Source organism: Prionailurus viverrinus, chromosome B2 (assembly GCF_022837055.1).
Source record: "Prionailurus viverrinus isolate Anna chromosome B2, UM_Priviv_1.0, whole genome shotgun sequence".
Lineage (NCBI taxonomy): Eukaryota > Metazoa > Chordata > Mammalia > Carnivora > Felidae > Prionailurus > Prionailurus viverrinus.
In genome coordinates, this window is record NC_062565.1 from 20,795,424 (window position 1) to 20,820,215 (window position 24,792).

The 24,792-nt window shown below is 37.1% G+C and overlaps 1 protein-coding gene and 1 pseudogene across 3 annotated transcripts; both read right to left on the reverse strand.

Annotated features, from left to right (window-relative positions):
• Nucleotides 1–1,826: 1,826 nt before the first annotated feature.
• On the reverse strand, nucleotides 1,827–22,881 carry SNRNP48 (small nuclear ribonucleoprotein U11/U12 subunit 48). 3 transcript variants are annotated; one of them, XM_047858768.1, is made up of 11 exons: nucleotides 22,181–22,881; nucleotides 18,746–18,859; nucleotides 18,435–18,495; nucleotides 16,823–16,897; nucleotides 11,566–11,754; nucleotides 10,999–11,120; nucleotides 7,466–7,554; nucleotides 6,461–6,625; nucleotides 4,093–4,146; nucleotides 2,736–2,776; nucleotides 1,827–2,009 (listed from the first exon to the last, which is right to left on the reverse strand). In XM_047858768.1, exons 1-9 carry the CDS (start codon nucleotides 22,415–22,417, stop codon nucleotides 4,098–4,100), a joined length of 1,101 nt encoding a protein of 366 aa, XP_047714724.1. In that variant the 5' UTR covers nucleotides 22,418–22,881; the 3' UTR covers nucleotides 1,827–2,009; nucleotides 2,736–2,776; nucleotides 4,093–4,097. The 3 variants fall into 3 exon arrangements, with proteins under 3 accessions (XP_047714724.1, XP_047714723.1, XP_047714725.1); XM_047858767.1 differs by lacking the exons at nucleotides 1,827–2,009; nucleotides 2,736–2,776 and having other exon boundaries at nucleotides 3,997–4,146; nucleotides 22,181–22,880; XM_047858769.1 differs by lacking the exons at nucleotides 1,827–2,009; nucleotides 2,736–2,776; nucleotides 22,181–22,881 and adding an exon at nucleotides 19,260–19,414 and having other exon boundaries at nucleotides 3,997–4,146.
• Nucleotides 2,120–2,243, reverse strand: LOC125166912 (uncharacterized; annotated as a pseudogene).
• Nucleotides 22,882–24,792: the final 1,911 nt, after the last annotated feature.

Here is a 24,792-nt window from a genome sequence, read left to right on the forward strand (position 1 = left end):
ACATGATGGGAATCCATTAAAAAGTATCCACAGTTAATAAAAGTTTGTATAGGGGTGCCTGGCTGGCTCGGTTGATGGAACATGCAACTCGTGATCTTGGGGTTGTGAGTTCGGGCGCCATGTTGAGTGTAGAGATTACTTAAAAAATCAAAATCAAATAAATAAATAAATAAATAAATAAATAAAAGTCTGTATAGTGGTTAAGAGCAGGGGCTCTAGTTCCAGTCTTTGCTGTGTTGTTTGTATGATGTTGGGAAAATAATTAAGCATCTCTATGCCTAAATTTTCTCATCCACAAACATTTATTACCTACATTATTCAAGGAATCATACGAAGCACTTTGGGGATTCAAAGATAAGCATTATGTACTTTACTTTCAAAAAATTTTAAAACCTAGTCGGAGATGGAAGCAGTGCATGAGTAATTATGAGAGAGAAATACTGAAAGAGCACGGACCCTGGGGCAAGACTGCCTAGACTAGAACTCCAGCTCCACCACTGTCTTTGAGAATGAGAGAAAGTTACTGAGTTCCTTCAGCTTCAGTTTCCTCATTTCTAAAATGGTGATAATATCAGTATTTAGTGGTGTGTCAGAGTGTTTTCTGAGAACTAAATATGTTTAATATAAAGAGCTCATCAAAACCACAATGAAATACCACTTCACACCCATTGGAATGGCTATTACCAAAAAACAAAAAACCACCAGAAAATACCAAAGATGTGGAGAAACTGGATCTCTGGAGCATTGCTGGTCAGAATGTAAAATGCACAGACCCTGTGGAAAACAGTGTAGTGGTTTCTCAAAAAATTAAACACAGTTACCTTATGACCCAGCAATTCTAATTCTAGGTACACATTTACAAGAAGTGAAAGCAGGGAGTCAAACAGATCTTTGTACAGCCATGTTCACAGAAGCATTATTCACAGTAGCCAAAAGTTGGAAATAACCCAAACATCCACCAACAGATGAATGACGAACAAATATGGAATATACACGCAATGGAATATTAGTTAGCCTTGAAAGAAATGAAATGCTGATACATGCTACAACATGGATGAACCCTGAAAACACTAAGTAAAATAAGCCAGACACCAAAAAAACAAATATTCTATTATTCCACTTACATGACTTCCCTAGAATAGTCAAATTCCTAAAGACAGAAAGTGGTGTGGTGGTTACCAAGGGCTGGGAGAAGGGGTAAACGGAGAGTTGCTGTTTAATGAGTAGAGATTTTCAGTTTGGGATGATGAAAACATTCTGGAAACGTATGGCAGTGACAACATGAATGTTAATGCCACTGAACTATACACTTGAAAATGGCCAAAATGGTAGAGGAGACTGGGTGGCTTAGTTGGTTAAGCGTCAGACCTTTGATTTTGCCACAAGTCATGGTCTCACAGTTCGTGGGGTCCATTCACACAGGCTGTCAGAGACTGCTTGGGATTCTCCCTCTGCCTCTCCTCCACACACACACACACACACACACACACACACACACACACACACACTCTCTCTCTCTCTCTTTCCACTCATACACACACACACACACACTCTCTCTCTCTCTCTCTCTCTCAAAATAAATAAACATAAAAAATTGGCTAAAATGGTCAATTTTATGTTACGTACACCGTGTGTGTGTGTGTGTGTGTGTGTGTGTGTGTGTGTGTATGTGCAAAACAGAGTCTGCTACATAGTGAGTGCTCAATAAATGTTAGCTATCCTTAGTGCTTTTAAAAGACTTCAGGAGAGAATATTGTTATAGCCAGTAGATCATAAATGTAGGCAAGAAGGTACCATCAGAAATAGGATTAAATAAACAGGTAAAATGGGTAACAGTTATAGTTATTATTAATATCAGTACTTTATGAATCAAAAATTAGATATTAAATGACAGGGGCTTGCAAATGCTTTTGTCAAAATTTAAGATAATAAATTGACAACCACTGGGGGGGTTATATTGATAAAAATGTAAAACCTGCTCTCAAGGAGCCATAATCCAGTGAAGGAGTCTGAAACACAAAGAGGCAAGCATGGAAAATTAAAACATGCAAGGATCAAACAAAGCCTACATCTACATCTATATTTTAATGGATAGTTCGCAGTAGTTGATATTATACTTAAAAATCTGTAAAGAACCCTGGTTACATTTTACGTGTCATTCTTGCCCAGAAACCATACTAATCTTCTCTGTATTATTCTCTGTATTATTTAAATTTTAGCATATGTGCTGCTAAAACGGGCACTCTGGTTACATTTTTCCATACTATCCTACTTTTCCCCAATCCCACCACCCCACTTCTCCTTTCCACTTATTTCTCTCTTCTACCAGAAACCCAAGTATGCCTTTCAATCTTACTCTTCAGTTTCTTCCACTCAGCAAAATCAATGAAATCATATTGAAAAACAAAATGATAAATTAAGTTACAATATATAAAATTGCTGGTAATTCAAATGGTTTTGACCCACAAAAGCAGCAATTTTACATGGTTCAACATTATAATGCCAAAATCCTTAAGATTTTTAAATCTGAATTTTATATATTTAGAAATGAAGTACAACAGCAGTAGTAAGACTTCAAATTGGCAAGTGAACAGTTGATTTCCAACTTATAAATCTGAGAGTTGTTTCTCATACCTGAAGCCTAACAGCCAATCTGATCTAAATCCAGTCAACCTTTGTGTCATTATCAGTCACTTATTGAAATAATTAAAGTTTCATTTCTATTTGGTACCCACCTTGGAGTCTTTATCCTGGGTATCCAAGAATCACGATGTTGCTATTAGACATGAGATGATTAACATTTAATGCTTAAGTCTCACCTGGGTGATCCATCATAACAACAGAATATACTAAGAAAAAGAAAGGGACGACTGATGCATACAACATGGATTGATCTAAAAACACGTGGAGTAGAAGAAGGTACGTATTGTAGGATTCTGTTTATATGAATTCTAAAAAAGATACATCTAATCAACAGCAACAAGAACCAGTCTGTGGTTGCCTAGAGGGGGGACAGAGAAACTGCCTGGTAAAAGGGGCATATGGTAACTTTTGGGGATGATGGAAATGTTCTCTATCTTGATTAAGGTGATTTTGTTGGCAGGGGTAAAAGTTTGTCAAAAGTCAATGAAACTTACACTTAAAACGGATGTATTTTATTTTATAGAAGCAGTAAACCTCAATAAAAATGATTTACATGAAAGAAAATACAGTGTATTTTTAATTTTAATTAAAATCTAATTTTAATTAACAAGTGAAACATAAGCATCTGATTCTTGAAAATTAATGTATTATGGATAAAGCTAAAATCTTCTTCGACCACTTTCTCAATCCTGGTTTTCACTCCTAACCTCTCCCATCTATAACTCCTCCCCCAAATAATCACTATTATGAATTTGGTATGGGTTCTTCTAAACCCTTAAAGATGTATTTACATACATATATGGTCACAGAAAATGTATAGTATTATATTGTACATAAATATAACTTGTATCTATCTTTCTTCAGCTTGTTATTTTCACTCAGCATTATATTTCTGAGATCTATCCATATTAATCTAGATAAAGTTTATTTCTTTTAGGTCCACTATAGTAATCCCACGACTATTCCATATTTTATTTAACGAGGCTATTTCCCTTCTGACAGATATGTAAGTCGTCTTTCCCTATTACAATTTACCAGTATAGTGGTAAATAGTAGTTCCTGGGGTGGCCACAGGGATTATAGGTGGTGTTCCAAGGGGACATTAACCTAACTGAAAGGTTTAATTTTTTTTTAATGCAAATGTATTTGTGTATTATTTATATAGCTTAAGTACTGACTTTAATTAAAGAATTTTCTGATACATAAACTATAACAAAGAATGAAACAAAATCAGTAATAGGAAGCAATCATCTATTAAAATATAAGTGAAACAAAATTATAGGGCATGATAGTGTACTCATGGTTAGAAACATAAGTACTTACTGAAAATCAATAATCTGAGCACTAAACAAGTCATAGAAACACATTCTTTTACTCAAAGCAATTGTAATTAAAATATTGGCATATTGGTTATCATGGCATAAGCATAATTAATACATGCACAAATACCTCATTTATATTTTTTGCTTTCTTCTTTTATGACTATGGTGTCTTTCCCCATCCCTGAAATGACAGGAGTGGAAAAAAAAAATATTACAAATGATGGACATTTTAATATCAATGTTAAAACGATAACTCACTAGTAATATACTTCAGAACAAGTTATAACATGCATTCAGAACTAAACAGTCACTGTTTTTATTAAGTAAGCTGTACACTCAACATAACTTGAACTCATGATCCTGAGATCTAGACTCACATGCTTTACCAACTGAGCCAGCAAGATGCCCCTAAACAGTTGTAGAAAATTAAACGTTAAAATGTAGAAAATTAAATGTAGAAAATTAAGAGTAAATGTAGAAAATTAAGAGTAAATGTAGAAAATTAAACGTTAAAACCAAGGGACAAAATTGACATGGGGACAAGCAAAATGAGATTTTTTTAAGTTGCATTTTGGAGTTCCACTTTAAAGGTGATTTTGAATATACACTCATGAGAAGGGGAGAATTCATTTCAAATAAAATATTGAAGTCAGAAATGGTCTGATATTTTTATGCTGGCTCCTATCTCAGCTCCCTACAATTCATTCCACCTCAAGTGTGGATATCAAAGATAAGTCCTACACTACTGAGAAGGATGTATTTCCTACTGATACTCAGTTTATATTTAAACTCTAAATATATCCTCTCTAAAGGAAAATTATTTCATGTTTATATTTGAGGCTAATGTATTTAAGTCAATAAAAACTGACCAGAGATGCTAAGAATTACTCAAATGGAAGAAGCATGAACAAACCATAAGGAAGTAAAAGAATAACTCTGATAACTAAGAGTTAATTTGTGTATAATTATTATAAAATACCATTCATTATGTGACTCAAAAGGGATTACTAAGCAAATACTTCTTATTTATAAGAATAGGATAAAATCACAGCTAGCTTGAAACCTATGAAATGAATGACAGTGAGATGAGCAAAATTATTGAACCAATAAGCATTACTAATTCCTGATCACTACTGGCCCTGAAGAGAGAAAAGATATCATTTGAGAGGCCATTATTAGACAAACACTGGGCATATGTTACTAAGTAAGACATCAACCCGCCTTCAAGGAGCTCAGTCTAGTAGGGAGAGTAATAACATAAGTTCAATAAAAAGAACATGCTAAGCAGAGTGCTGACACGATGGGAGAGATCAGCTCTGCCTCAGTGAGAATAGGTTTCATGGAAATGACTAAGCTGGGTCTTAAAGGACAAGGAAGGGCTCACCAAGCAGGCTTTAAAAATAAAAATTAGGCAGCAGAACCTGACAGAGAAAGGCACAAATGTGGCACAGTATAGATGAGGAACTCTAAGTAATTCAGGCTGGCTACAGCATAATTTTGGCATTTCATGGGGTTTTGGCAAAATACAAGGATGGGTAGGCGGAGCCCTTATCCTGGAGGGTTTAAGAGCCATTCTAAACAATGTGAATTTTGACACTGAAAAGTTTTAAGAGTGAAAGTTCACTCTGGCAGTAGAGTAGGGATGTCTCCATATGAGACAAGCTTACAAGCAGATAGAACAATTAGGAAAAACTATCATTTTCCAGATGGACAGCAGTAAGGACAGAGACAAGGAGGTGCATGTAAAGCATCTTCAGGTAAAACTGACAGCAATTAGGAACTAAATGGTAGGAATAAAATAGAAGCCACTAAAATAAATCCTTGACTTCTGCTTAGGTGAATAGATGATGGTCATCCCATTAATCAGAATATGGAATGCTGGGAAAAGAGGGGCAGAATGAGAAAAAGTATGTTCAATTAGAGACCTGATGAAAGTGAGATCCAGGCAGATGCCCAGAGGCAGCTGGACTACAGGAATAGACCACAAATGACTTAAATTTATTATTTTAGTATTAGTTCATATTTTTCTAGCCATCAAATTCTATGAGAGTTATTAACAAGGGCAAAATTGACTTGACATTAAAGTTTGGATCTTCTCTCTGACCCTATATACCCTTTAACTCAAGAATTAGCAGGAGAAAGAAATAATAAGAAAAAGGAGGGAGGATGGAGCAGAAAAAAGAGATCTAGGCAAACACCTTGTTGACAGTTAACCTCCTACCTAGACATTACTTCCATATGTCATGACTAGGAAACTAACTAGGAGTAAAAGAGGGAAACCCACATCCAATCAGTCATATAGAGAACTATGCCACCAGAGCTGTGGTTATTTGAACTAACGTAAGACAAATGATATGAATTCTCATCAATTACTTACTCTCTGTACTGTAATTTACTCTTATAATCCATTTTCTCAACATACTCTACAACAGACAGATCTATTTACTTTTCAAAAGTAAACAGTTCAACATCAGATGATGCAGTGTTAGACTCACCTCTCTTTCCTTCTTCTTGAGTCCCAGTTTTTATCCTTATCTTTATTTCTTTTTCTTTTATGTGGACTCCTACTCCGATCCCTTCTATGTCGTGAACACTCAGCATCCAAATAGCTTCCACCAGACTGCCGTGAATCTACTGAAGCCGATCGCCTTTCTTCATTCCTGAAAAACAGAAAGAATAGTTCAGTTTTATTCTTTAATTTTTTTTAATGTTTATTTTTGAGAGAGACAGAGACAGAGCATGAGTATGGGAGGTACAAAAGAGAGGGAGATAGAATCTGAAGCAGGCTCCAGGCTCTGACAGAGCCTGACACGGGGCTCAAACTCATGACCCTTGGGATCATGATCTAAGCCAAAGTTGGATGCTTAACCAACTGAGCCACCCAGGTGTCCCAGAACAGTTAAACACTGGTCTCCACCAAACACACAACAGACACACCAGCTTAAAGTTGAATATTCTATATCAGAACAACAATAGAATCGATATAAATAGGTATAAGCTGGGGCACCTGGATGGCTCAGTGGGTTAAGCATCCAACTTTGGCTCAGGTCATGACCTCACGGTTTGTGAGTTTGAGCCCCACATCGGGCTCTATGTTGACAGCTCAGAGCCTGGAGCCTGCTTCAGATTCTCCTTTGATCTCTGCCCCTCCCCTGCTCGTTCTCACTCTCTCTTTCTCTCAAATAATAAACAAACATTAAAAAAAAATAGGTATAACCTTATATTCCATATGAGAAGACAGTTAAAGAAATATAGCTCTTAAATATTTTACTGTTTTAATATTTCATCAATATATTTGTTTCTCCAAAACTGTCAAAGGGCAACGTCACAGAGAAACCCTGGTATAATAATCTTGAGGAAGGACAACATGGAACAACTTAAGCATATTAGTTAACTACAGTGTGTTATTAATGGTCTTGGAAATGCTAAAATTTAGTCAAATGATTATAAAGTAACAGATTAAAAAGAGAATATTTTCACCAGTAAACACCATGACATACTTTTCAGCATCATCCTCTGGTCTTTCCTGTTCTTCCTGCCAATGACTACTGAGTTCTTCCATGTGCACATTTATGACATCCCGAATCACCTTAGGAGAGATAAGCACCCAGTCTCAGATAAAGTTTTTTCAAAAAATTAAGCTAGAAAAATCACTGCTAACAATCATCCAAATATTTACTAAGAGTTATGACAGAATGAACTGTGGGATATGAGTTTAGAGAATATTAAAAATTCTGTGGCCAAATTACAACATGAATGGTAAATGAAAATACTATAGGGGCACCTGGGTGGCTCAGTCGGTTAAGCGGCTGGCTTTGGCTCAGGTCATGATCTCACTGTTCATGAGTTCAAGCCCCATATCGGGCTCTGTACTGATAGCTCAGAGCCTAGAGCCTGATTCAGATTCTGTGTCTCCCTGTCTCTTTGCCCTTCCCCCACTCTCTCTCTCAAAAATAAATGTTAAAAAAGAAAAAGGAAAGTACTATAATCGTTGCTAAACTTGCTAGTTGATTACTATTTTATGATTAAGAAAAATATCCCTATTTTTAAGAAATACATACTAAGTATTTAGTGACAAAAAAATCATGGGTTATGAAACTTAAATAGTTTAGAAAAAAATAACGCATAGACAGAGATCAAGAGAGAGAAAAATATACAAATTAAGAGAGAGTGCAAATGACAAGCAAATGGGACAAAATGTTAACAGGTGATCAGGGTAAAGGATATTTAGGAGTTCTTTGTACTATTTTTGGTTTTGCAACTTATTTGTATGTTTAAGATTATTTACAAATAAAGCTTTTTAAAAATCTTGTAATTAAGATGAGAGACAAAATATGAAACATTATAGTCACTTCACAGATACTTTCCTATAAGATTAATATAAACCCGTTACCTGTAAGAACCATTTGGAAGTTTCTTTCTTTCCTATTTATCCATGCCATCAAGCACAGGGCTAGTGAACTGAGAAGCACAGATGAAACTAAAATAGAAGGTTACATTTCCCTCATGCCTAATTAGCAAATGTTTTAAGAAGGTACAGGGGACAAGGGGCAATCTCAAAGACAAACACTAAAAAGTTCAGTTCTGACTGAGTTTCTCCTTACTTCAAGGAAACTTTCAGTGGCTCCCAAAGTAAAATGGAACAGTGCCCAAATTCCTTAATAGAGCCTTTGAAGCCTTTCATGATTTTACTACATCACATAGCAGAAACCAGCCTTATCTCCTACTGGAGGTTCAGAAACGCTAAATGCTAGCCATCTTGGACTACTAATGGGTATCTCAAAAACTATACCTCTATTTATTTTTAGGAACACTAACCCTTCCACCTGGAATATCCTCATCCACGACTTCCCCTCCTCCACCATATTCTCCTGAGAAAATCTTAGATGTGTCCAAATACAATCCAGAGAGTGACATGAGTCACAGACACCTGAATTCCAATTCTAGCTCCAGCACTTCCCGAGTAGCCCTCCATGACTCCCTGACTAGCTCTACATGAACTCTGTGAAGCCCAAGTATTACTGGACACAGTTTCCACAGACCTAACCTTGCATAGATTCGCCATAGGAAAGAGCTGATGAACATACATTCTTTATCCTTCCTGCTTCTCCCTTTCCTTCAAATGCTATCTTCTCTATGAAGCCCATACCAATCTTATCTTTTAAAAATAATCGCTCTTTTCTCCCATATACTTTGATCTCACTTTTAGTACTGAATGCAAGCTGTATTTTGAAAGCTCTGTTCCACTTGTATAAACTATTCTAAGCTCCTTAAGGGTGGTGTCTGTGTGCCATTTATCTTTAACTACCCAACAGCAGTGTGTTATGCACAGTAACTACAGTAGGTAACTTTTTTCTGAAGTTCAGGTTTAGTCCAAACAAAAATAATAGAGGACATGAATGAAGCTAGAAATAGATAAAATGTTGGAAAAGTCATGACCAGGAATATGATAAATCACTGAAAGATTTGTAAACACTGAAGTTTTTACAGATGAAAGGTATTTAGGATCTGCTTCCAAAATTACCAATGTGGAGGAAGGAGGTAGCAAGTGAGGATATAAAGAAAATGACAAGGCCATAATGTTGATAATTTTTGAAGCTGAGTGACAGGGACAAAAGAGTTCATTAGACTATTCCACCCACTTTAGCATATGCTTGAATATTTCCATAATAAAAAGTTAACCACAGGGGCGCCTATCTAGCTTAGTCCCAAAAGTGTGTGGCTGGCTCTTGGTCTCTGGGTCGTCGTAAGTTTGAGGGCCATGTTGGGTACAGAGATTACTTATATAAATAAACTTTAAACAAAACAAAACAAAAAGGTTAACCATAAAATTGTGAAGAACACTAGCAGCAACACTTACACTTGGTTACAAGGTACTGAGACCAGAGAAGAAACAACTGACGAACCACCAAGTATTTGAGGGACTGTACGAATACTTAGGTAATATGATGAGGTCCCAGACCTCTACTGGAAGAGATAAGACTGAAACATATACTTTAATTATACAAAGAACAGCATAAGATTAAATGCTAAGCTATGTGGTACAGAGAGCATTAAAACAATAAATCAACAAATGACTGAGTCAACTAGCACCTCATGGAAACAACAGGCCTTAAAATTTACATCAAGATTTAAAATAACAACAAAGAGCATTTCAGGTGAGAAAACATGTTATTTGGACATGTAGATAAGAATAAATGTGTGTAATCAGATACAGTTTAAGAGACATGCTTGACTAAAGCAAAAGAAAATGCTTGGTAAAATAAGGTCAGATTATGGAAGGTCTTAGAAATCATAGAGAGAAGTAAGAAATAATGTGGGAAGAATTTAGAGATTCAATAAGGAGATTATTTGTAGAGTCTGGGCAAGGTAATTCATGTACCAAAAAATTCATCAACTCTGACCATCCACTAAAGGACATCTGAAAATAACTTTGGATATACATCAAGAGATTAATACATAAATAATTTATACCAGACATTTCTTAAGCCCAAACATTTAGAAGAGTACATAAAAGCATGCTAAAATTTCTGTAAGGAAAAGACAACGGCTGTTTGCTGGCCAACTTCTGTGTCTACATGCATTATCTCAATCAATTCTTATAACACCCCCACAAAATCTACATAAAATATATAAAATGAAAAACGTTGCAACTTAAAAAGCTCAAAGAATTTGTGCAAGTCAAATAGCGAATGATAAAGAGTACAATCAACACTCAAACCCAGGTCTAAGGCCAAAATCTATGCACTTATCATGATACAATGCTTTCTCAAAAGTAGGTATTTTTTAAGATTGTACAACCTATTTACATAAGAATTTTGTACCTTGAAAAGGCCTTATTTGCCTGGTACAGTGGATCTGAAAATAATGGAGCAAATACAAATCAGGTATTTGTATTTCAAGGTGGCCACTTTGAAGCTATTTTCTTTCAAAAAACCTCTATGAACTCTGGAAATCCATAGAACAGACTTAGAAAACTATCAAAGGGACATTCTGTTCTCAACAAAGCTCTAAGAGATTATGTAAAGCTTACCTCAGTATATGATTTCTTGGTTATGTGAACATTCTTAGCTCTATAGGACTGGCGTCTTCTTTTATAATCTCTCACTTCTGCTAGGATTTCAAGGTAAGACTTTGGACTTTTTCGACTATTATCTAATAAAAGAATAAAACAAAATTATTATATCCTTGGAAGCTTTTAGATTCTTAACTAATTAGCAGGAAGAAAGACCGCAATCATCCAATATTTCAACATGTTTCCATGCATACAAAAACATCCTAAAAACTCCATATTATACAAATAGACTAAGTTTTATATCATTCCTTTTCTCCATTAGTTGAACCTAAGATTGTTAAGGTATAAAGATTAAAAGACCAGCACAGCTATAAGTGACATTCTTATAGAAGGAAAATATGCTTAATACAAAGGACAGAGAGCAAAATTTCATGCCCTGAGTAAATATCTTAACATATATGTGAATATCGGATAATGCAAAATCATCCTCTTTCAACTCAAAGTGGCCTAACAACTAAATCTTTGTAATACTCAAAGAGCGAAATGACAATTAAGAAATATAAAACTATTATATTCATCTCAAACCTTGATTGACTTTGGCAGCCAAGTCTACAAAGAGATCACTGTCATTTTCAATAATTTGAGAATCCGAGCGCTTTTTCTTCGTCTCCTCCATTACAAAATCATAGAGGGCAAGACGATCTGCTTGTGTTAGATCACAAACAAACCGTTTGTGATTCAGAGGAACTTCAACAGGTAATGAAGAATAAATCCCTAGTAAAAATAAAACCACAAGAATAAACAATACATGAAGCATTGTGGACTTAAAATTTACTCTTTATCTTTAAACATGTGCTGTAATAATGCAACATTAACACAATTGTTTTCACAGTAATCCCTAAAATATAAAAAATATCCGTCTGTGTGATAAATAATAAACAGTGACTTTATCCTCAAAGCCATACCCACAGAAAGCATGTACTGTGGATGTTTGCTATTCTCTCCAACAATGTTAAGACACATCCCATGAAGGCAAGCAATAATAACCATGAGATAATTTGCTCATAAGGAAACCTTCTGGGTAACAATTTTTAAAAGGCTACCCATATGATAAAAATAGTAACTTTCTTTCTGTTTATATGCTTTTTCCCATAAGAGCTTGGGAAAAAATGCTTTTAATAGGTAATACACGTTGTAGTCCCTCTGAAAATATATTATAGAAATATGAAAAATGTGTAAAAAATGTCTTTTTTTATATGAGACATCAAGTTAGATGCTCCGTATTCAAAATATACCCTACTTTTGCAATGACTTAGAGCCAGGGACCAAAACACAATTAATTAGGTAGCAGAAATCCCAAACTTCCTCAGACCAGAGAAAGACAGGTAAAACTGAGACTAAATTTGTTTTAATTTTCGGAAGAGGAAGCATATTGACACAACCAAATTAATTTAAAAGAGTTAAGAGCACTGCCCCCCCCAACAGTCACAGAACTTTCTAAAATCTGCTCATTAATGAAAGAAAGTAAATACAATACCTTGATATGATGTATTAAACATTGAAGAAAATTTTTGTTTTGAGATTCAAATTTTCTCAAAGAAATAAAAATTTATGGTAACTGTAAATAAAGCAATTGTTTTAACACAATTCTTTCTAGCCTTCATTATTTACTGATGCAAACAATAAATAGGAGCTACTACCCTAAAGTAATAACTTTGGTTCACAGAACAAGTAAGATCAGTAGCTCTTCCCAGATACTTTTATTTGATAAAGTCTAGCCTTAACTTCCCAGGTAAAGAGGCAAAAGAAAAATTCAAGTAAGAGCAAACTACCAACTAAGCACTACAACACAAAAAAAGAGATGACTTTACATTTGTCTACATTAGGAGGAGGGCTACACTGAATATGAGTCCATGAATAGATGCGGATAACAATACAGGGTCATTTGTATTAGTCGAAGGGTTTTGAATTAGTAGAGAAGGGTTTCCTTTCAAGTCAATCAATTTTACTATAATTGTGGTAGACACTATGAAAAGCTTTTTTATGAAGGCAGATGTGAAAACATTTAATTTTGTACCATAAAAATGAATTAGCTTTGATAAGCCTAATTCCTTTGAATATAGGCTTTTATAAAAATCTGGGAGAAAAATACAAAGATTAGAAAACACTGATATATTACAAACAAGATCCACATAAACCTTTGCCTATTATTTTTAGACAAAGAAATATAATTTCCTCCTTAAATTATTCTGAGTTGTCTTCATTCATCTTAAATTTCTGTATGGTGATAATGGATACTTAAATTCCTTGAAATTCAACGAAAATTCCAAAGATTCTAATACTGTGACAGTGGTTAAGATCAAGTTTAGAAATTTGAGTGATACTTTTAAAAGGATATCATTTGCAAAAAGGATACTGCATATCTTTAAATAAGGAGTACATTCAGGTTCCTAATTCCTCTTTATACTCACCCCAATTACTGAAAAAGAAAAAGTACAGGAAAAGTTAAACAACAAACTGCATTCAAATAATTCAGAACATAGATATTTCTGACAAAAAAAAAGGATAAACACAAATAAGCTTACATTTCCATAAAATGTAACTTTTCAAACACAAGCTTCTACAGGATTTAGAAATACACCTAGACGTGCTGTAATCATATTAAATTCCATGATCCTCTACTTTTTTTTGTAGTAGCCTTTTAAAAGCTGTAGCAATATATATATAACATAAAATTTACCATCTAACCATTTTTAAGTGTACAGCTTAGAGGCATTAAGTATATTACATTGTTTTGCAACCATAACTTCTGTCCGTCTCCAGAAGTTTTTCTTCACCCAAACTGAAACTCTAATCTACCTTTTTAGTAACTCTAATTCTTTCTTTTTAGTCACTTTTGCCATCACAGAGCATCTTAAACGTATGACATATATAATATTAAACATTAATAGAAGGTACTGGCTCAAAGATACAAATTCAGAATTTTAGGAAGAATACATACAGAGTCAATTTCCAACATCAGAGATAAAGAAATTAAGGCCCATAGAGGTAAAATGACTTGCCCAAGTCACACAAGTGGTAAGAACAGATTAGGCCTAGAACCAATCTACTAAGGTCTCTCAAGGGTTTAGTATAATACACTGATCTTCAAATCATGGCCATGATTCAAATATAGTCATGAAATTGAAATACAGCAAATAATACTGAAAGAAAAAGATACGCCACTAAATGTAAAATGATTGTTTATGATTAAAATTAGCATGTTGGTTATAAAATTAACATCTCATGGTTGATAATAGGTAAGTACATCTCATGGTTGCATCAAGCTTTCACAAGTTCATGAATTGAGAATTCTGTACACTGAGTGGAGACCTGGTATGACTGACAAAATGGAAACATAAATATAACTTATCAAAAACTTACAACTTAGTACAAGACACACAAAATATTAATTAAATGGGAAAATGTAAATTTGCTTATGTTAGTCACTCTTCCTTCAAAGTAAATAAATCAGTAACATATTAAAAAAGATTCTTGTTCTAGGCTGTAAGATTTTAAAATGTCTAAGACATAAGTGGGTCACAAAAATAATGTCTATTGAGAAACTGCAGAGCTCTACACAAGATGAAAAAAAGTTTTAAAAAGAGGGTTACAGATCATTTAAGAAAAATTCTTAACAGTTTAATTTAATAGAGTGTGAAAACAAAAGTTCCTCTTAACTTTTCTACTGAAATAACTATTCAAAGTAATTCTTTGCTTCTGTAAAGAACTAAATTCAATGTCTAATCCACCTTATTACTTAGTTAATATAAATTTAAAAACTTGAGAACATTAAATTACCCACATATATAAAATTCTCACCCATTTCATTATCTTAATATGGCTTTCTATACATTAATGTGCTTAGAAATTAAATTGCTTAGACAATAGAAATTACCATATATTAGAGCTAGTGCTAGTTTAGCATTCATTATCTCCATTGCTTTAAACAACATTGTAAGATAGTTTTATACTACAGAAAAGGAAACAAAACCTCAGGAAAACTGTCATTTGTACCAGGCCAAGCAACTAGTTTCTTTCCTTAAAATAGGCTTACAAACTAGAACAAACGATGAACATTACTAATAGCAGTGAGTAGGTACAGATTTGAAGTCTGTGATTACCTTGTACTTATTTATAATAGACATAATAAATAATGAATATATGAGCAACAGCTAGAATCTTAGTCCATAAATTTCACTAAATGAAATTTTCTAACAGAAAACAGAGTAACTCAGTTCAGAGTGTGTACCAAAATTCAGAACTTGGCCCTCAATCCAGCTTTGCTATTACCAAGACTTGCTATTATCTAACAAAGGAGTGTTAACCCATTTCTGTGTGTCTCTAATTTCTTCACCTGATATGGAGGGGAAAGTATTTGTCCAGATTATCTCAAGTTAGTTATGAAAGAGAAACAAAATATATAAAACAGCTTTAAAAAAGAATCCCTTTAAAAAAAAAATAAAATATTGAGAGCTTTCAGAACAAACACACCAGAACCTTATCATTTCTCTCAGATAGGGTTTGTTTCCTTATCTGTAAATCAGATGCCAGATTAGATGATTTTCCAGTTCTCTTTCAACTCTAAAATAAATTCAGCAAATCTATCTGACTAGTTAAAGTCAAAAAGGCCTTTAACTATTAACCCCTCCAAAAAGACAACAGCAAAATCCTCTACATTTTTATTGGTTTGTTAACTAAACTGGGGGTAAGAGACAGAATCAATAATAAGGGCCAAAAAAAAGGTTGACTGATCAGAGCTCAGTAATCTCTTCAAGTAAGAGTCAAATGTCTCCCTCAAAGAAAAAAAACTCTAGAATTTGGCAAAAAGTACATAAAAATGGGAGCTTTAAAACAGGAAATACAAGAAATGTGCTTCTGGCTGTTGCATGGAACCAATGTAATATACACCACTGGTAAGAGAGTTCCTCCTCCTGAAGCCACAGTGCAGCTTAAGAAAAAATCAAGTCCAGATATTGGCTTATAACAAAGGGTAAAGACTGAACTTCAGCAAGGGAGAAACAAATCCTAACTACGGGCTAATGAATATAATTGAGCTAGAAAGAAAAATGAGGGGAGGGAAAAAAAAGGTAAGATGCCCAGAGAAATCTATCTTTAGAAGGTTCAAAGACAACTCAGAAACCCTTATAAGAAGGAGCCAGTAATGCTTTGGCTACATGTTATATCTAGGTTCAGAAATCTATTAGCTCTATCTACTCATTTACTTCTATGTTTTGGATGGATTTCGTTTTCTTTTCATTTCCTAAAAGCTCATACTTAAAAATTCTAACCTAGTCTCTGCTAAAGTAAGTCCCTGGAAGAAGGGACTGGGCATGAAGGGGTCCACAAACTTTCTGAACCTGTATGGAAAACCTTGTGTTTGGGCTTTATTCTCAAATTCTCTTTCAGCCTAAGCCTTTCCTTTTACATTGTGTTTCAATATCCTTACATTTAACAATGGGCTAATTCTCAAGAAAGGAAAGAAATCTCAGGGTTAGACAATCTCAGTGGGATTTAGTTACCAAATAACTAGAATAAAAATGATCTACAAGATAATCTCACCTATTAGGTGATTCCAAGCCATGAAACCCTAGCTAAGACAGCAGCCCAGTGAGATTCTGCTATATTTGAGCAGAAAATATCTAACAAATGAAGCTGACACCAAACACATTGGCCTAATGTTAAATGTAAAACTTAATTTTTCCCATGTAACTGTTTGCACAAGATTTTTCTTAAAAATTAGTAACATGTACTTAAAAAATAGTTTGAATTATTAATTAGCTCAAATTATGATGCTACTTACTTTGATTATAACAATCACCCTCTTTTCCAACTGCAGTTCTAGCTTGTTTAATTATCTGGAATTGTGAGTCCTTATCTGTCAAAAAAGCACCCATAAACACAGAATGAATCATCAGTGTCCACAACTAAATTAACTAATTGGTTTCTAATCCAAGCTCTTTGGGCACATTGACAAATCTTCCAGAATCTTTTTTTTTTATTTTGTTTTATTTTTTTTAACATTTATTTATTTTTGAGACAGAGAGAGAGACAGAGCATGAACGGGGGAGGGTCAGAGAGAGGGAGACACAGAATCTGAAACAGGCTCCAGGCTCTGAGCTGTCAGCACAGAGCCCGACGTGGGGCTCGAACCCACGGACCGTGAGATCATGACCTGAGCCGAAGTCGGCCGCCCAACCGACTAAGCCACCCAGGCGCCCCCAGAATCTTAAGAACAAAACACCCACATCACTCCCCACGTAATCTGAACGCAGAATTCTTTCAGATCTAGCTAGAACCCAGTAAGTAACAAGACTTCAAGCAGTTCAGAAAACATTACCATCAGGCATACTGCAGTAGTTGTTGCAAATTTTAGCAACCAATAATAGCTACCATTTCTTGACTCTAGCTAAGCGTCAAGCACTCTTCTAAGCATTTTACATATATATCATTTAATCCTCACAAAGGTGCTATTATCATCATCCCCCATTTTATGAAGAAATTTAGGCAACAAAAATGTTAAATTACCTTTCTGAAAGTCACAAATCTATTAGTGACAAAACCAGGAGTTGAATCAGGGCATTCTGATTCTACAGCCTGAAATTTTAACCTCTGTCTATGCTGTTAACACCTGGAACACACTTCCATACTCAGTCTGCAAACTGTGTTGTGGCCAGATTTTTGTTATAACCAAGAAAGAAAGTATCTGTCTTACTGTACAAAGCTTTCCATAACCTATTAATAAAAGCCTCATCTCTAAATTTCAGATTAAGCAAACTACTTTCACTGTACATTAATTAATCCTACATTCTCTCAAGGTACAAAATGTCCTTCTTAATCACAAGCATACTAAAAAGTCGATTCTTGGGGCGCCTGGGTGGCGCAGTCGGTTAAGCGTCCGACTTCAGCCAGGTCACGATCTTGCGGTCCGTGAGTTCGAGCCCTGCGTCGGGCTCTGGGCTGATGGCTCAGAGCCTGGAGCCTGTTTCCCATTCTGTGTCTCCCTCTCTCTCTGCCCCTCCCCCGTTCATGCTCTGTCTCTCTCTGTCCCAAAAATAAATAAACGTTGAAAAAAAAAAAATTAAAAAAAAAATAAAAAGTCGATTCTTTTGATAATTCAAAAATGAAATATCAATGCCTATAGTAAGATATTTTTAAATTATAATTAAATTTGGGGCGCCTGGGTGGCTCAGTCGGTTAAGCGTCCGACTTCAGCTCAGGTCACGATCTCGCGGTCCGCGAGTTCGAGCCCCGCGTCAGGCTCTGGGCTGATGGCTCAGAGCCTGGAGCCTGCTTCCGATTCTGTGTCTCCCTCTCTCTCTGCCCCTCCCCCGTTCATGCTGTGTCTCTCTCTGTCTCAAAAATAAATAAACGTTAAAAAAAAAAATTTTAATTATATTTAAATTAATACTTACTCAAAGTAATTGAAGGTATCTTCACATTCTCATAGAAAAAATCAGAATTATACATTTTATCCTAAATGGTAAAAACAAAAAAAAGTTAGCATTCTTGAGTAACAGATAATTGACTATTTTAAGATGTGACATTAACAAAAGATTATATCATTTAAATATTTCTTAATAAAGTCTGCGAAATTAGGCAAGTACCATTCCACCCCACAAATAACTATTATTTTGACAGAAAACCTCACACTATATCTTCCAAATACTGTAAATTTATTAATGTAGGAATTACATGACATATATACATAATAAATATAGGGTACCTCTTCTTCTTTGGTATAGCCCAGTTTCCTCAATCTACAAGATACCATGTGCTTTGCTAAAGATGATTTAGGCATGTGATGATTGGAATCATAGGGGCATATCACAACGTCATCCTATAAAAAAGAAATAGAAGCAAAAAAAAAAGGGGTACATAATATTTAAATAAATGATTATACCATTAAAAGTTTACTACTCGATTAAGTGGTACTATCCATTCATCTCTTCTGGAGGCCTCTTTCCCAACCCCCTGTGTGATGTATGTGCCCATTAAAAACAAAAACAAAAACCTCCCTCCTTCAATCTCTCTCTCCTTTATAGCCCCCTCTCCACTCCTTCAAAGCCCAACCCTTTGAAAGATTTGTTTACAGACAAACTACCAGTCAGGAGGTTACTAACAATCATCTTACTACTATAGCCAAAGTACATGTCAGACTCTTTAAAATATGTGAACTCTTAGAAGGTTACAATCCAACTGTTCATTTCTGTCATCCTCATACAGTCTTCATGTCCTACCTCTCTGGTTCCTTCTACTTGGTCTCCTCTAAAGACGTCTTCCTTGGGGCACCTGGGTGGCTCCAGTCGGTTAAACATCTGACTTCGGCTCAGGTCAGGATCTCATAGTTCTTGGGTTTGAGCCCCGCATTGGGCTCTGTGCTGACAGTTCAGAGCCTGGAGCCTGCTTCAGATTCTATGTCTCCCTCCCTCCCTCCCTCCCTCTCTCAAAAATAAATAAACATTAAAATATTAAAAAAAAAAGATGCCTTCCTTGTTCTACCTGTACCCCTATAAACGCTGATGTTTTATGTAAGTCAAACCAGTGACTTTGTGCCATTTGATATACACTTACTAGAAGATCTCATGGCTTCAATTTCTAGTATATAGTAAGGACTCCCAAAATCTAAATCTTTAGACCTGGATTCTCTCCTGAGTACCTTATACTAAAAACACTAACAATCCAGTATAACAAAAATAAATTCATTATATTCATGGTCTCCTGACCCCCAAACCTATTCCTCTTGGGTTTCCCAGTTTCAGTGAAAGGTCCCACTTTCTCAAGTAGAAAACCGTCTCTTCTCCCTCATCACTCACATCTAATCAATCACCTAGTCCTTTTCACTAAATAACTCTGAAATCCTACCACATAATCCATCCTCTCTGCCACTTCCCCACTTCAGGACATCATCATTATCTCTTCTGGATTACAACAGCCATTGCCTAACTGCTCTGCTTCCAGATCTGTTGTCCCTTCCACTCTCCACAATGCAGCTACTTTGAATTCCAGGTCTGCTACTTACTGATTACATGAACTTGGTTCAGGTACTTAACCTTTCTTTGCCTAAGTTTCCTCATCTAAAAAATGGGTAAAACGGGACTTCTGTCACAGATCTATTGCGAAGATTAAATAAGTTATACACGAGTTTATACACATAAAACAATTCAAACAGAGCCTGGAACATAGCAAGTGTCAATAAATGTAAGCAATTATTATTTTATTAAATGGCAAATATGATGATATAGTATGGCTTAAAATACTTCCATAGCTCATAAAAAAAAAAAAAATCCAGATTCTTTACTATGGCTGACACAAGGACCTTTAAGATCTGGACCCTTCCCACCATCACCCCCCTCTTTCTCTATAGCCTATGCTTACCTATCCTTAACCACCTTAGGTTTCCTGATCTGGTCACATCCTTTTCCCCTGCTGTTGATGCTTCCCCTGTGCTTCACCCAGCTAATTTAGCATACTTTTATCAGCTGAGAATTCACCTTATCCAGGAAACCTCCACAGTCCTACGACAGCCTCCAATAACCTGTACTACAGCTAGTCACAGACTGAGTCACATTATAATGTACGCTGATTTCTCTGCACTCCCCGTCACCACACCCAGACAGTAAGCTCTGCAACAGGACCTGTGACTACTGTTCACTGTACTTGAGCATTAAAACACTCCTGCAGAAAAGTGAGGCTTCATTAACTATCTGGACTGCACCTATTCCAGGAATGATGACTATCACGTACCAGGATTTTTAAACCAGTCACTGTCTTGAATAGCAGACCTTGGCTCGGTAAAATTTAGATGTACACTCACAGCTAATTGTCATAATTTTGGAATTTTACAAAGAAGTTTTAGAGAGGCAGCATGGCAATTAAACACACAGACTCTCGGGAGCCAGAATGCCTGGGTTCAAAATCCCAATCGCCCTTTACTAGCAGTGTGTCCTAGGCAACAAATTACCACCTCTCTGGCTTTGTTTTCTCATCTATAACATGTGGCTAATAGTACCTACCTCATAGGGTAATTAGAAGCATTAAACGAGGTAACTAACCTATATAATAAATAGCATAAGCAAAGTGCTATTTAAGTGTTATTAGAAATTTCAGTGGTAAGGAAAGGCATGGTAGGATCCACTCAATAGAATTCACAGCTTCAAACACCCCTCTAAACAAACAACAAAGATCTTTTTAGGGGCACCTGGGTGGCTCAGACAGTTAAGCATCCAACTGGTTTCCGCTCAGGTCATGATCTTAGTTTGGTGAGTTCTAACCCCACTTAGGGCTCTGCACTGGCAGAGGGGAGCTTGCTTGGGATCCTCTTTCTCCCTCTCTGCCCCTCCCCCACTCGCGCTGTCTCTGTCTCTCTCAATTATATAAACTTAAAAAAAAAATCTTTTAAAAATTTCCACCAGGACTTTAAGAAACGTGAATTGTTTGTGTGTAAACTAAATATACTCTAACTGCCTTTGGGGAGTCAGTCATGTAATTTAAACCTGGGAGAAATTATTAGAGCTCGGTAAACCCAGAAAGAGTATTAGAGATCATGAATTATCCGAGTGAAGCGCTTCCGTTCCTCCCATCCCATGAAAAATAACCAAATATCAGGACTGTTCACTCTCATACACGTGCCTACATTTTTAAAAGCAATTTTAACGTTCAAAAGAGTTGCTAGTCACCATCTCTTAGTGACATCCTCTAATAATCCTAGAATCGGTGCTGTCCCAGGCGGAAGCGTACAACTTTAAGGCAGAGACAGCTGAATTCCCAAGCTCTCTCCCGACGCCGAATCTGGTGCAACTGCGGCATCCATGTGACAGATGACAAAGCAAACGGCCAACACGTCTGCTAGCAGCACTCCGACTCCCCTATTTTCTAGGTAAACCCCAGACCTGCCACCCCTCCCCACCCACCGCATTTTCACCTCCTCAAACCCAAGCTCCGCGCTAGGAGCGCCGCACAGGTAGCGGGTGCGCGTCGTTCCGGCGGCTCCCGCGCGCCCCACCCGAGGCCCGCCGGCGACAAGGCGCACCAGGCCGGGTCCCGGGCGCCCACCACGGCGCTGCAGACGGGCGGGGGCTCCCACGCGGAGTCCTCCCCCGCCAGAAAAGACCGCAGGCGGAGAGCCCCCAAAAGGACCCTGCGCGCAAGCCGCCCTCACCTCTGCCGCCCCCTCCTCCCCGGGGTCCAGCCGATCCAGGCTCCAGCCCAGGGACGCCGTCACCTCCTCCAGCGTCCGGCAGCAGCTCTCCACGAACTCGCTAAGCTCCTGCTGCAGCCGCCGCCGCTCCTCCACAGGAGGCGGCTCGCCCTCCATGGCCGCACCCGGCCCGCCAGAAAGAAGCGGCAGAACAGCCCGCCCCGCGCGCGGGCCTCTGGGAGGTGTGGGCGGGGCCATGCCGCCACGTGACTGGAACCGCCTATAGGAAAAGGCCCCGGAAGGAGCAGAGCTGTCATTTAGAGAGGTGTTCCCAGGTCTCTTCCCGGTGGTGCAACTTGGTAATTGCTCCCGGATGCGTTTGCGACGGGGCTTCTCTGAACTGCATTCCAGCCGGACCCCACAATTGTAAAAAAAAAAAAAAGTTTATGTCGCCCTTTGCTCAGTTGCCTCTAAGATGCTCCGTCCTTCCGACGAAACCAGGCCATATTGGGATGAGGCCTTCACTTAATCCGGCGACTAGTACAGGCCCCTGGCAGCTCCCACTGGACACTTGCCCGAAGCTTGGCCTCTGTCTCGGAACTCGCCTGCGTCTACTCAGCTCTCATCCTGCACGACGATGAGATGGCAGTCACGGAGGATAGGATCGATGCCCTCATTAAATGTTGAACCTTTCTGGCCAGTGTCACCATCAGGAATCTCATCTCAACGTAGGGGCTGGTGTACCTGCCGCAGCGGCTGGCGCTGCACCAGCAAAAGTGCTGCCCCATCCACCACTGCTGCCCCTCTAAGAAGAAGAAAGTGGGAGCAAATAAAAGAATCAGAGGAGTCTGATGATGGCATGCATGAGCTTTGGGTCTTTTTGACTAAACCTCTTTCAACGTGTTCAACAAAAAACAACTTTTTTTTTTAATGGCTTATAACTACAGAAAGTTTAAAGAGTAGTACAAGGAGAATTTGCAAAGCCGTCCTCCAGCTGGTTAACATTTGCCCACGTTTGCTTTCTCTCGCTCTCTCCAGACACACACAACCTCACATACTTATTTTGCAGAATTATTTAAGGGTCAGGTGCAGCTGTTTCAACCCCCAAATAGGTCTGTATGCATCTCCTAAGAATAAGGATATTGTCCTGCATAACCACCATACATGATTAAACCTCAGATAAATAATAATTTCGTAAAACCATCTAATGTTCAGTTTATATTCAAATTTCCCCAATTGTCTACAAAATTCCTTTCACAGCCATTTGATTAGTTTTTTCAACCCATGAACTGTAATCGGCTCTTGTCTCTTTTAACCTGGAATGTCTCCCCACCCTCCTTTTTAAAAATTTTTTAACATATATTTATTTTTGAGAGAGTGAGAGGAGGGGAGAGGGGGAGAATCTGAAGCAGGCTCCAGGCTCTAAGCTGTCAGCACAGAGCCTGAGGTGGGGCTTGAAATCACAAACCACGAGGTCGTGACCTGAGCCAAAGTCAGATGCTTAACTGACTGAGCCACACAGGCACACCCCACACCCTCCTTTTTAAATTAAGTCATTGAATTTTGTCAGGAGCCTCAGCCAGTTATCTCATAGAATGTTCCTCTTTCTGGATTTATCAGATTTCTCCCCCTATGATTAGATTTTTTTAATTTTTGCAAGGAGATGTGTATGCCTCTTTATTACATCTCATAAAGGACACCCACCTTAAATTCTCCTTCTATTAGTAATGCTAAATTTGATCACTTGGTAAAAGTAGAGAGCTGTATCACTCCGCTGTAGGACATTTTCCTCTGTGGGATGATACTTTGAAGCCATATGAGTCTTCTTCCCCAACAAACTGATTCAATACTTCAGTGAATCTGTCATTATATTAGGAGTTATAAATGATGATTCTCTAGTATTGTCATAGCTTCTGTATTTGTTAGCCGGCATTCTTAGCACACTTTCTTTTTGTTCACTATGAAATCAAGGGATTTTTAAAATTTTTTTAATTATTTTTTTTTATTTTTAAGAGAGAGCACGAGCAAGGGAGGGGTAGAGAGAGAAGGAGACACAGAATCCCAAGCAGACTCCAGGCTCTGAGCTGTCAGCATGGAAACCAATACAGGGCTCCAACCATGAGATCACGACCTGAGCCCAACCAACTGAGCCACCCAGGCGCCCTGAATCAAGGGAATTTTAAAATCATTATTGATTTGAGGTTTCTTAATTCATTATTACATACTCTGTTACCATCACAATTCTTAACTGATTCTCAAATTGTCCCAACCTTGACCAGTGGAAGGTTGGTTTGATTCCTTTTCCTTGCTTTGATTAACCCAAGCTTACTTTGTACATTTCCTATCCAAGACCTGGAATCAACCCTTTTAATTTCCCCAAATGGTTTTAACTCCCAGAACCTAATCCCTCTTATATTATTTTATACTATTTTCAAGCTTAATGTCAAATCTTTGCTTCCCTTTGCACTTACTTCTATCAGATGGAGAAACTGTGGACAGAATAGCTATTTCAGATAGTACAATTCTCTCACCAAAAAAAAAAAAAAAAAAAAAAAAAAAGTTTTGAGTATAAATAAGCAGTACCCAAAAATACGGAAATAGGCCAAGAGCTGCAAGCAGATATGAAGGGATGA

Bases quoted from the DNA above. Each gene is read 5' to 3' on its own strand.
- SNRNP48 (XM_047858768.1), bottom strand. From the start codon at position 22,417: ATGGCCCCGCCCACACCTCCCAGAGGCCCGCGCGCGGGGCGGGCTGTT. The intron at 11,121-11,565 runs GTTTGAGATGAA...TTCTTTTATTAG, and splicing joins GGCTGCCAAAGTCAATCAAG to ATAATAGTCGAAAAAGTCCA. The intron at 7,555-10,998 runs GTAAGCTTTACA...ATCTCTCCTAAG, and splicing joins CCAAGAAATCATATACTGAG to GTGATTCGGGATGTCATAAA.